General features: G+C 40.0%; 1 protein-coding gene across 1 annotated transcript in view; it reads left to right on the top strand.

Moving 5' to 3' along the window:
* Positions 1–11,390, top strand: part of LOC124153326 (DNA-directed RNA polymerase III subunit RPC1) — a 164,684-nt gene extending 153,294 nt beyond the window's left edge. The window contains exons 25-27 of the mRNA XM_046526426.1: positions 5,198–5,366; positions 5,601–5,734; positions 11,233–11,390. Of these exons, the coding sequence (XP_046382382.1) occupies positions 5,198–5,366; positions 5,601–5,734; positions 11,233–11,305 (376 nt within the window). The 3' untranslated portion in view covers positions 11,306–11,390. The remainder of the gene's footprint in view (positions 1–5,197; positions 5,367–5,600; positions 5,735–11,232) is intronic.
* The last annotated feature ends 1,544 nt before the right edge of the window (positions 11,391–12,934 follow it).

Genomic DNA, 12,934 nt, shown 5'->3' with positions numbered 1-12,934 from the left:
ATGTGGAGTCACTCGACTCTCACCGGCTAGCGAAGATCGATGGAGAAGTGGCGAGACGGGTCGCGCGAGGGTCTCCGTGCCTCGGCCCCGGAATTTTGGCCATTTGGGCAAAGCGACTCGAGAAATCCTTTAACCCAACGAAGCACGCAGGCCTTAGAAACGTCGGGGTTTTGCACCGCATCGTATTCAGAAGAGCAGGGCCTAGTTATTGAATGAGAAAGAGACAGATGTTTTAAGGGCCGACCCGGTTTTGACGGGCCCCCGGGCGGAAGATGTCTCGGCGATCGAGGGGGGGATCGCCTGGGAAAAGTTTGTGCGACTTTGGGAGAAATTACTTGTCTCAAGCAGACTTAGTCCCGGCAATTGGTGGGTAGTCGGCCGGGAATATTCATATAATTCTCAGTTGTCGCGATTCGAATCATTTCCCCAACCTTAACTTTCCTGGCTTATTGGATATCTGAAAATTCATTGATAGTTATTGCAAGTTTGTTCAACCTTCTTTCCGTCTGCATCTCATCCTCTGACACCTCCATACTTACGCGAACAATTTTTAAGTAGGCATTAAATGATACAATGAAAATGTCATGCCTTCATATGTTTCTCTATGACCCATTCTTGTTTTTTTTCTTAAATAAAACTAGCATGCTACCTCACTCTTGCCCATTCTCATGACGTGCTCCCACTTCTTTCCCAAATTAGGGGTGTTGCGGAATCTATGTAGAGAGATAGCTTTTGTCTCACACTGGTCGGTGCAATCATAAACACCGCACATTTTGTTGCTCATGAACTTTTCCTTCTAAGTTTTTCATCATAATGCCATTGATATTCGGCTAAACGGTATAGTGCTGGCCGGCACGAACAAGCGTACTAATGCATCCGATCCTCCATATTCGGCCATGACACCTAATTTAGTGCTGTCACCTGGATTCCCTTCCAGATGCAATTGTCAATAAGAACAATGACGCTTTCAATAAGAACATAAAACTCGGGTATTCGCTGGTTATCGTTCCACACAAACAAACGTACTAAAGTGGGCGATCCTCCCTATTCGGCCATGACACCTAACTTAGTGCTGCCACCTGGATTTCCTTCCATTTGCCAATATATCCATTTCTTTCCCTCGGGTGGGGGTGGTCGTGGTAATTTCCGTGATTATCTTCGCTGCCGCATCATTCCCTTGCGAGCGCAGTGTCACAGATGTGGCTAGCGATAGCTCAGCTGCTGTTGCTTTCTCAAACCAGTCACTTTTCTGCTCTTATTGTTAGACCTATCACTAGACCTCTTTATCTAGTCTTTCTTAGGCCTTTCTTTGCTGCTTTACCCAGAAAAACCAGGAGTTAGATTGCAATAGTGACATAAAATTGCCTAGGAGAAAGTAAATACAATACGAATACGTTAAACAATAATAGGTTACAAACTGTGGAAGCAGTTTCAAGGAGATTATTATGCATGTCAGGTGAGTATACCCTTCTCTAACCAACATCGACGTTTTATTTCAAACCTGTCGCTGGTTCTTTTGCATTCTGCATATCTGGAAATCATATCTATTTTGCATACTTATCTGGAAATACGTATTGAAAATGTATTTGTTCATGACCTTCTGCGTTATTTCCTTCGTCTTCACTTCTTGCTCCCAGTTAAACTTATGGAGAAGATATTGAACGGCAAATTTACGTTTTGAGGGCAACGAATTTCCACTTCCATTAACAATAACGTCAAGTATTTCTTTTCGTGTTACTTTCATTCGCTCAATTTTTCTTATACGAAATATCAACAATCTGAATCATCAAAGATGAAAATCGAAATTAGAATATAATACCCTGCATAATACAACACACGAAATCAGTGAGATTTTTATCCTGGAAAACATAGGTACCTTTTTATCGTTGCGAGATATCCTCCAGTAGTGATAATTCATCCTCAATGCTGAAATCTCACGCTCTAGGGAAAATAGACCCTGGTTCCTCGCTTCCGTAGCACAAGCACTTCGACATTTACTAGTAAAAATTGACTAATTTGCTCGGTAAAATCGTGAAAGGAATGTTTTTCAATCAATCTGGAAGAAGCATTTGTGGAAAACTCCGTTCTAGCCATCTCGTAGAAATCACCTGTATCGAAGATAAGCGATCCTCAAAATGACAAAAAAAACCCTTCGTATAACGAGGCAATAAAGCAGTTAGCGGCATTTCTACAAACGGACAGCTATGCTTTTAGTAGAAAACGTTTTAAACGCTAGATAAAAATCGTAAGACTGAGGTAGGGTTTACGGTCACAATAGGGGTTACTGCGGTGGGCTCGCCGCCACTCTTGAGCCCTTTCCAATGTTTGAGCTGATGGGAGCTATGAAAGACCTAGGAGAATGTGGTTAGCAAAATGAGGGTGCATTGCGGTGAGATATGGGTTCTCCAAGAATAAGAAACTATTTCCTTGCAGCCGCGCTCTTTCCGAGACAAGCTTCTGACTTGAATGTGTAGAATACTGTAATGTCGTCTCATCTTTAGCGAAATATCCTCATCTATAACTAATGCTGAACAAATTTCCGCATCTAATCATCGCGACGTGTGGTTGGACACTCAGGCACATAACTTGATAGGAGAGGTGGTGTGGCAGGTTAGTGCACGATTTCTCTTTTGAGAATCAAATTTGATAATTTTTTGTTACGCGGTGTAAGATCTTATGCGTAGCAATGTGAATAAACATGAAGTTTTTCTCTCACCATGTTATCAAGACGTGAAAAATAAAACATTTTCATTGTTTCATAAAAAATAGGTAATAGAAACTACCAATAGAAAAGAAATTTTCACTACTACGGAATCTAACCATATTCATTCTTGATATGGCATCCTTAAAAATTACTCATTTTAAAACAAAAAGCAACTGTAGACATATACTTCGGACAATTTTATCAAAAGATAAGAAAACATTATTGAGATAATTTTATGTTAATTTGACAGAAGTCTCCGTTTGTTGCACGTCTTCCTTTTCCAAGGCCTCCATTCTTTTCGACGGCGTCGTTTCCCTTGGGGCTTGCTAAACGCTTCCATCGCACCACAAAAAGAAATACGCAAAACGAAAGAACGACGATCAAGCAACTAAGAAATCTTATGCAAGGCCGGCTGCCGGTGTTGCTGTTGAGGGGTGGGCCTGCGCGCCTCGGGAGGGAGGGCCAGGAGGGGAGGCAAAGAAGTGAAGGATGACTGGCGGAAGGAGGAAAGGTGTTTAGGATGACTCGAAACGACTGCGCGTTATCGAAAAACTGGCTGCAAGGTGTCACAATTTCCCAAATTGTAGCCTTGATTTACGACGTTTGGCATACGTGCAGCCTTTGCTTGTAGTTGAAGGATTATATTATGCTTTGGCTGGTTGGATTTTCTTTACGTGATTTTGCGCCGTGGTGATAGTCATAGAAAAAAATCGAAATTCGTGAAATAAAGCGTCAAGTATCTCCTTTAGGAAACCTGGTAAAAGACCCGTCTTTGTCTCAAGGCACAGATTTCAGCTTTATAAATATTCTGAGTCAAGAAACCGCTATGTACCTATAACGAGTGAAGCACAAACTGGTTAATAGAAAGGGTCTGCATCGCCTTCCGCGACCTTGCTAGGGCGCCCCCTTAAAACTGGGACCACAATTTAAAAAAACAGTCCAACCGCAAAACACAACCACTCACGATGGTGTTTTCAAACTGAGTGCTGGGTAGCTACGGTATAACCATAGTACTGTATAACTCACAAATTGGCCGAAATGTTTCATTTCGTGGGGACCCTTTTGATACCCCTCACCCAGGTGTTGAGGGAAGGTAGGACAGCGGATAGATACAACAATATCGCTTTGTTTTGATTACAGCTATTGACAATCGGCCAGGAAAGGCAGTGAAAGAAGCACTCATAACTAAAAATAATCGGATTCAAAGAAACTTGAAAAATTGTTACCCATTCATCAATCCTGAAACATCTAGAATGAGATGCTTTGACACCCAAAGAATTAGATATTAGATTTGGCCAATGTCGAAATGAATTTTTTTTTGCATTGAAGCTCAGTTGAGAGCCGAATATCCGACGATCCGTCCGCTATGAAGGACAACCCCCTATCCTTTCTGTTTCTTCCTCCCCTTCCCCCAACTGCTAGCGCTTCATGCTTTCAAATAACCCTACCTGTCTATAGTGCAGTTGATGGCACGGTGCCGTTGACGGCCGCCGTGGTCACCACAGCACCCATTTCAATCTGTCCCGGCGGTGCACCGTCTACGGCGTAAAATACAGGCAGTGCTAAATTGAGGCCGCTTTCTGATGAAACGACTTTTTGCCAGCCACCCCTTCACGTCACGACGCCAGTGAAATTCAGGCCCCGTTCAGACGAGACGACTCTCTGCCACACTCTGGGCCATGCCGTGAACGGCCCACAACAAGTCCGAGGGGCCGTGTTTAAGTCAACAGAATTGTTACATTAGACCCACACTCAAGGTTTTCCTGCTACAAGTTATCCAGTAACGCTGTCTAATGCATCGCGATGAGTCACCAGAATTATTACTCGGCATTGACGCGTGTCAGGCGCGTGAGCTTGTATTTCCGCTCCTCCGCGGCCGCGTTAAATTTCTCTCAGCAGTTTTTAATTCATAACATCTAATTCTTCAGGTGAAAAAGTGCCTCATTCTAAATTTCAGGATTGATACATGAGAATCGAAGAGAAAGGTTGTGATAAATTTTAATGGCAAATTCTGGCGGAGAAATCACTACGGTGCACGATATTACGCGGATGCATTATGCACGAGACTTTACAATCCAATCGACCTTGGAATCGTAATGAGTGAATGAACATTGGCAGCGTTAAACAATGAAGGCTTAGGGTTTGATAGATTATGACTCATAAGATGTGATTTTTTCGCTAATTCACCTAAAATTGCAAAAAATGCAAAATTTTGTTTTTATTTACCGATTTTGCCCTCGCAAGATGCAAAATAACCCGCGGGTTATTTGGTGTTATTTTGCGTTATTGCGTCTCTTGAATTTCACGGACCTCTAGCTATAGGCTAAATTTTGTTGGGTCATGCAGCGATAGTGTGATCATTAGTATTTTAATGTGATACTGGTAAATGTTGTATGTTTTTAGTATTATATAAATTCTTTGAAATCATTCATTGTGTTTTGTAAATAAGTACTTCTTAGTTTGAGGTGAATCTTATAAAAATATCTCTGCCAGGTCCACTATCATCAACGAAATCAGATATACTATGGAAAGTCATGGAATGAACATAGATTTCCGTCACTTGACACTTCTGGCCGACTTGATGACATGCCGGGGAGAAGTCCTTGGGATCACGCGACATGGTTTAGCAAAAATGAAGGAATCTGTTTTGATGCTTGCCTCAGTAAGTACTTAATAATCTACCATTAGCGCATACCAAATGCATATTAATTTAAAGCAATTGTTGTGAGTTGCTTGTGAATTTGTTTTGAGCACTGTTTATGGGCATATCCGCTGCTTATCAATTGCCAACTAATGAGTACATATTGTTCTTCAGCCTATTTTGGCTCTGTGTATAACTGTTTGAGGAAATTTAAAAGGTACTACTGAGAAAATTGTTTCCATACTTTTGTTTTAGTTTGAGAAAACATCTGATCACCTATTTGATGCAGCTTACTATGGACAGAAGGATGCTATCACTGGAGTTAGTGAGTCTATAATCATGGGAATCCCAATGAATGTTGGTACTGGGATGATGAAGTTGCTGCAAAAATATCCTTTCTATAATTTCTTCATGACAATTTTTTTCTGCAACTTCTAATGGATTTGGCTTTATATGGGTGTGGATTCATCATAATTCATAATTTTATTATCTATAGAAGTAATTTACTTATCAGATTGCTGTTGCACATGTGACATGTTACGTATCACAGCGATTAAACCCAAGGAAAATATCACTTGACACTGTATTTTTAATCTCAATCTTAATGTACATTCACTTCAAGATGGCTCTCTGCCTAACAATCCCTTATTTATCCTTCTTACCACCATAGCATCAAATCAGCAAAAAAAATCGAAACAAAAACAAACATGCTCACAGACAAATAAAACAAACAACAAATGAACTCAAAAACAGAAAACAAACTAAACATATACAAAAGTGATTCCGGTCATAAAAACACATGCATCAAATAAAAACACCTGCATTACATGTAAGACTTGGAATCCACATTCTGATGGATATTTTCATTCTTGTGATCCTTATCTTATCAGACTTTTGATTTACAATTGTTTTAATGCTAAAGTAATTCAAGTGAATACAACATACCGTATTTCTCCAAATATAGTTCTCCCCCCTAATTTTGAGGCGTCAGGTTTTTGGAAAAGTTAAAAAAATGTGTTTGAATATAGTCCCCCCCCCCCTTTACTTTTACCACAGGTATTTTTGAAAAAAAAGGGGGGACTACATATATTCAGACGTATATATATGGTATGTACTCCGGATTATCCTAACGGGCTAATGATAGTGAGAGTCGTCGGAAAACACGAATGATCCAAACTTTCATTTTAATTTCATGTAATTTTCATGATTCATGCAAATGAAAAAATTATTATTATTTATGCATATTGTGCGTTATTTTAGGAATATTTCTTTCCGGAATCATTCGTAGCTACCTAATCCGGATCATGATCTTTTTGCGTTGATAACGTGATTGTACTCTTATTTCTGCCGTTCCATTTAATACCTGCGTTTCCGAAAACCGCACACCCGTGTCTGCGAGATCATGGATTCAGAAAATTGGTTTGCATGAATGCTAAAAACCACTAGGTGACGTTGGAAACTGCACCGTCACGGCACGTAGTCGTGCCTCGTGCTACTTGCCCGGTGTGCAACTGCTGCATCATGAGGTTCTGAGATCCCTAAATGCTGCAGCGCACCCTGATGTTTATGTTACATGAACATGGAGCTTCTGTGAAGGTAATGGGCATGCAATCATCCCATCGTGCCGCAGCGGTTATAGGAAACCAGGACTTTAGGCAATCCATCTACGCAGTCGAGTGCCTGGCTATGACTCTTGCTTTATCTCTACTTCCACTTCCCCTTCTCTCCTGCCATGTGTTCGCTTCCTCTCCAGATTGACCTTGACTAGTCACGGCATAAATATGTCCGTGTTCAACGAAATCTCCGGTTCCTTTGGCCCGATGTCAATCGCACGCGAGTCCACGGCAATAATTGCCCATGTTCGATGTACAAATGTAGATCATAGTCAACATTTCTCTTAATTTGCGATTGGTTTATCATTGAAGAATCTTCTAAAATTAATCCAGAGTTTTTCCCCCGCTGCATATCGTAGTCTGCAATGGTAGAGCAGGCATCCAAGTAAACTTGAAGCATTCCTCGTTAGCAAGTAAATAAAATAATTCCATTTTACGAAGATTTTAGGATTCTAAAGGAAATGATAAGTCAGGTGTAGCCTAGCATTAAAAAAAATAAATATCCTCGTGCTTTTGCGCCTTTTTTTTTTTTAAAGATCGCAGAAAACGTCGAATAAGTGTAAATCTCATGCACAGATAAAGCACAGTTGGATAATTGGGAATCTGCTATAATCTTATTTTCAAAATTCATGACATTAAAAATGCCTTTTAAATTTTATCCCAAGTAGTAAATAGTTTCAATTGCAATATAATTCTTTATTCTAGTAAATGCTATTAATAATTACTTAGTGAGAAAATCTCTCTAGTTGAAAATTGTTTTTATTTTAATGCTGTGAATTTCTATTTGTACTTTTGCTAGTGTCCTGGATCCCTAAACTACAGTAGAACCTCAATATAACAAATAAAATATAATTTTGGCAATTATGAAAAGTTTTCTATGGTTACGACAAAATTTACATGCGCAGTAGTTGATCAATAATCCAGAAATCTGAATAATGGAAGCATCTAAACAACAGACAATTTTCCAAAATTTCTGTATCTTTTAAGTTGCACAACCAAAAATGTGGCTATTTAAGTGGTTTAATTGCCATCTCGGAGCCTGGCTGTCTTCCTTGTGCTTTAGACAGCTTTGGTGTTTTCTTCTTCTGTGAATGTATTTCATTATGTGACTTGGGATACCTAGATGTGGTGATTTCGCACAACAGAATTCAAAGTATCAACGTACAATGTTAATAGGGTATTTTCCTTCATCAAAGAAAACGAAATGCATTGATTGCGATTCCTTACCCGCCATTAGTGTATTCATAAAATACAAATTATTTGGTTTTAGAAATCCCAGTTTAGATGAATGGCAACGGTCAATTTTAATGTCATTTGGAAAAGGCCAGATTGGCGCCCATGCGATGCCACTCCACGTGACGTCACAGGGACCTAGTTTCTATACGAGTAGATAGGAGTTTTACATGGTCTGAGATTACCAATGCATGCATGAGGCACAGAGCTTAGGGAAACATCTCTTAATAATCACACATTAAAAATACCTAAGTTCGGAAAGTTTCCCAAGGTCACCTCACACGCCGACAGCTGGAACCAGAAATACGTCACACGGACTTTTCCCATCATTCCTACTTAGCCGTCGCGTTTTCACACACTTGAAATTTTTCACTTTTTTTTTAATCGCGAAACATAGATATCGTCATTCGAAAATCTTAAGAGTGTGAAATGCGTACGCCAGGAGAATTAATCTTTTGATTTATGCAATGAAAAAATAATAGGAAACCACCCTATTCCTTGAACTTTTCGGACTTAATGAGGAGAGGAATGGAAGTGGGCAGAAGTTTTCATTGTGCACACTATATTCCCAAAATTACTTAAAATCTATCACCGGAGATCGGCAGTTTTATGGAAAGTGTTGGGTAAATAAATCATAACTCTTTATTTTTTCTTTGAAACACAATTACCTACTTGTTCAATCAATGAGTTCCAAAGTAAACAGGAGAAAATTCTGGCATACCATTGTCAAGAACTGAATATATTTTTCTAAGTTCTTTTTGCTAATTTGGTTGATATAAAATTCATTAAAAGTTTTCATAGGCATACATAAAGGAAATTCGAGCAGGAATCAATGATAAAATAATATAATTTTGACATGTGTGTATTGATGCTATTATGCCCCTCATACCTATAAAATCAAAATGATTTAGGGGTGAGAATTCCATGCCTGCCATGTCATGCCTTCCAAGCCATGCCATGTCTTCAAAAGTAGAGCTGATAGAAAAACACTATTCCTTATTTGGATTCAGTGCTCCCAAGTATATGTAGCTAAAACTAAGTTGAAAATTTTTGACTGAAAAAAATTTTAATTTTGTATTCCTAGGTAATTAATTACTGATAAACTAAGGCCCATTCAGCAACACCACTACTATTTCCGAAATGCATTTGAAATTTCAAATTCCATAAAAAATATGGCATTGAAAAAGGTGTAGCAAAGTATGTGGTCCCACTTTGTCAGTGTTGTAAGGAAAAATGAATCATCATCATTAGTCAACAATCCTAAGATTGGTTTGACGCAGCTCTCCATTTCTCTCTCCTATCCGCTAATCTCTTCATAGCTACATATTTATTCTCTTTTACATCCTTTACAACCTGTCCGATATAACTCATTCGGGGCCGTCCCTTGCCCTTTTTCCCTTCCACTTGTCCTTCAGCGATTGACTTCATCAGACCATCGTGCCTCAAAATGTGGCCAACTAAGTTGTCCCTTCTTCTGCTTAATGTTTCTAGAAGGCTTCTCTTTTCTCCTACTCTCCTTAGCACTTCATGGTTACTCACACGGTCAATCCATTTTATCTTCATCATTCTTCGGTAGCACCACATTTCGAATGCTTCCACTCTTGACTTATCTGCTGCTGTCAACGTCCAAGCCTCGGGTCTTGAAAAAGGTCTTGAAAAATGAATATGTATTTAATATTTTTAGTGCACTTTCGATTATCCTGAGCTCACTTTTCAGTCATCATTTATCAAATTGTCATTTAGAGACCAATGGAGAGTGCCACCAATTTCTTTAAAAAATGCATCCTGTTATCTTCTCCAACAAACACTTTAGCTGATTGACAGTGTCTTTCATAGAAATAACATTTCTCTTTACATAATAGAGGGTAAAGACCTGGAATTAATGTCTTCAAACATAGATAGAACGTGTTCATTATGAGCAACCAGTAATAACAAATATATTACCAGTATCTTTACATTATGAATGTACAGTAAACTCCCGATTATCTGTGCTTGCAGTATCTGTGTTGCTGATTATCTGTGCTTGAGTTTCACACTCCTTTGAGGTTTTCCGTAATATTTATAGAAAATATAATCCGACGCAAAAGCACCAGAGTTATTGCATGTTAATGATACAATGGAGCGTATTATCTGCATTAGAGTTCCCCTCGTCAAAACAGAATTGTTTTATTGATTTGCTGACTAGGAATGTTACAAGTTTATCAGAATGTCTGCCTTTGCATTGCAGAAGATGATGAGGGTTGAAAAAAAACTTATAATTAATTTTAGAAAATTATTCTATGGTTTACCAATCGCAAATTGAGTGAGAGAAATGTTAGTTACGATCTTTAATTGTGTATTTCATATTGCAAATGCACAATTATTGCCGTGTCTTTGCATGAGGTTGAATGCAGTCCAAGGGATCAGGTGTCGCCCCGAGGCATGCCCCTTACACCACGACCAGTCCAAGTCAAATAGGAGAGGGAGGAGGGAACAGGGTGGAAGTGAAGGTGGAAGCAGAGACATACGTAGAGAGTGCATCAGTCTTAGTCAGGCACTCGCTTGTTGGCTGGAGTGTATGGAGCCGTGGGAATACCAGTGCTACCACATTCTCGCCAAGTAATCATGGTCGGTTGAAGAAATGAGTTTGGAATGGAATCTAAAAAAGCAGACTGCTTGCATAAATAATAATATGGTGCTTGATTTATGAAAATTATTATTATTTGTGAAAATTATAAGAAATTGAATGAAATTTCAGCTCAAAAGTGTTTTCCGATTAGTCTTGCAGCCTCTCCTAATCATTCACCCCGATTATCAGTTGTTCACTGTAATTAGCAAGTTATTTAGGAGAATGCACTCAATATTAATAAGTGTTGACTTCATTGAAACTTAAATTACAAGCTATGACATCAAAGATAATTTGGTGGGAAACTAAGGCGTCACAATTACAAATTCACTTCTTTTTGGATCCCTTGATTTTTACATTGAGGTTCTACTCTGAATTGAAAAACTTTACTTTAACTCCCAATATTGTCAAGTAATGTTCCTTGACCCAGTTTTACAGCCGAGAAGAATTGCAGTCCATCGTTGGCACCTTTAATCTTCGACTGCCCGGAGTATCACATTCCATCCTGAAAGTGATTGTATATTGTCTTCGTTTATTTTAAGTCTTGTAATTTTTCTACAAGTTTGAAAATAGAGAATTTTATGTTTTCTAAAATGGAAGGGTTTTTATTTAGGCTATACCTGTCCCTTTCTCTAAATCTAAGTGTTTTATCCAAAATAATATGGATGATGATAGTTATGATTTGGTGTCCTAACCTTTCTTTGGATCAAAGTTAATTCCTTTGAAAATTCATCCTTAAATTAAATGCTGTAGTATTGTTTCCTTATAGTTAGTGCTTAGTTGGTGGTAACATGGACACAATTCTTTTAGTATATTGAATAGGAAATTTTCAGCTTGTCTGAAATTCAGTTCTCGTAACTTCAACTACAAAAATTATTTACATGCCATTGCAAGGGCTACATACTCTGTCTCAGTTGTAGAAATGGCTACAGTGGTTTGTTTATGAGTGGCCCAGCTTACAGTTGCTCCGTTTGCATGGTGCAGGCAGCCGGATGTTGACTTGTAGTCTGTAGTGTCTCCAGCCCAATCTGAGTCTGCATATCCTATTGGGGTTGAGCTTCATTCAAATTCAAAATTGAAAGTTGAAATTCATTAGAAAACAAGGGCATAGCCAATGGTTCCCTGTAAGTAACGTACGATTCACTTGAGTCACACCCATTGGACCTCTGAGGCTGAAGTTTGCTACCAGCTAAATATGTAGGCTGTGTAAGAGACGGAAACAGCAGACTCAACTTCCGGTCCCACCCTTTTCACGCCCCCAACCCATCACCTACGCACTCCATATTTTTCCCGAGTCATGCGTTTCTGTCACTGCAAAGAGTCGAGTCTCTTTACACTCGTCTTCCATCCTCCCGTGGGAAACTGCAGAGCTTGGCGAAAGAATAAGACGATGGCTGAGGATGGAGAATGAGGAGGAGAGGAGGTCAGCGGAGAGGGGCCGTTGAGAGGCGGTAGTCGGAGTCGAACGCGTGGCGGCGAAGAATGTAAACAAGTAGAATAATAAAATCATCTCTCCGTAGGCTATGAGTTTCCTTTCAAAAATCCCTGCCAATTGATCGGCGACACCCCTTAGAGCATCGGGGGTCTTACACTGGTGTCAAGAAGTGGGATGATTGGCATATTTTTGGAAAGACTCATTGATTACGATGGCGGCGAGAGTGAGCCTGGGAGGTCAGGAGATGGATTTGCAGCAGGCCATCACAGAGATGAGCAAGAAATTACGCGAGCTCGAAGCGGACAACGAGAGACTTCGGCGGGCGGGGACGGCTGCTGGCGAGGAAGGCGGGCGGAAAAACTTCGGCCTGCTCTCGGCGACTGAAGCGTTCTCGGGAAGACCGGAAGAGTCCGTAACGGCCTTTTTAGACAAAGTGGAACGCGCAGCCGATTTGGGGGGCCTCTCTGACGCCGAAAAACTGAATGCAACGATCCTGAAGTTGAACGGGGAAGCGGCCGAATTCTATCATAGCAAGGAAGAGTGCCGAGGGGCCGCGACGTTCGAGGAACTAAAAGCGCAGCTCTTGCAGCGGTACCGAACGAAACGGAGTACCCGTTTTTTTCGGGAGCTGTTAACCAACATAATGGAGAAGACTTGGAGGCCTTCGCAGACAGGGTGCGAAAAATCAACAGCCAGACGTATG

This window comes from Ischnura elegans, chromosome 2 (genome assembly GCF_921293095.1).
Source record: "Ischnura elegans chromosome 2, ioIscEleg1.1, whole genome shotgun sequence".
In the NCBI taxonomy this organism is placed as follows: domain Eukaryota; kingdom Metazoa; phylum Arthropoda; class Insecta; order Odonata; family Coenagrionidae; genus Ischnura; species Ischnura elegans.
Note: the sequence above shows the minus strand (reverse complement) of the source record. Positions and strands in the feature narration are given on the sequence as shown.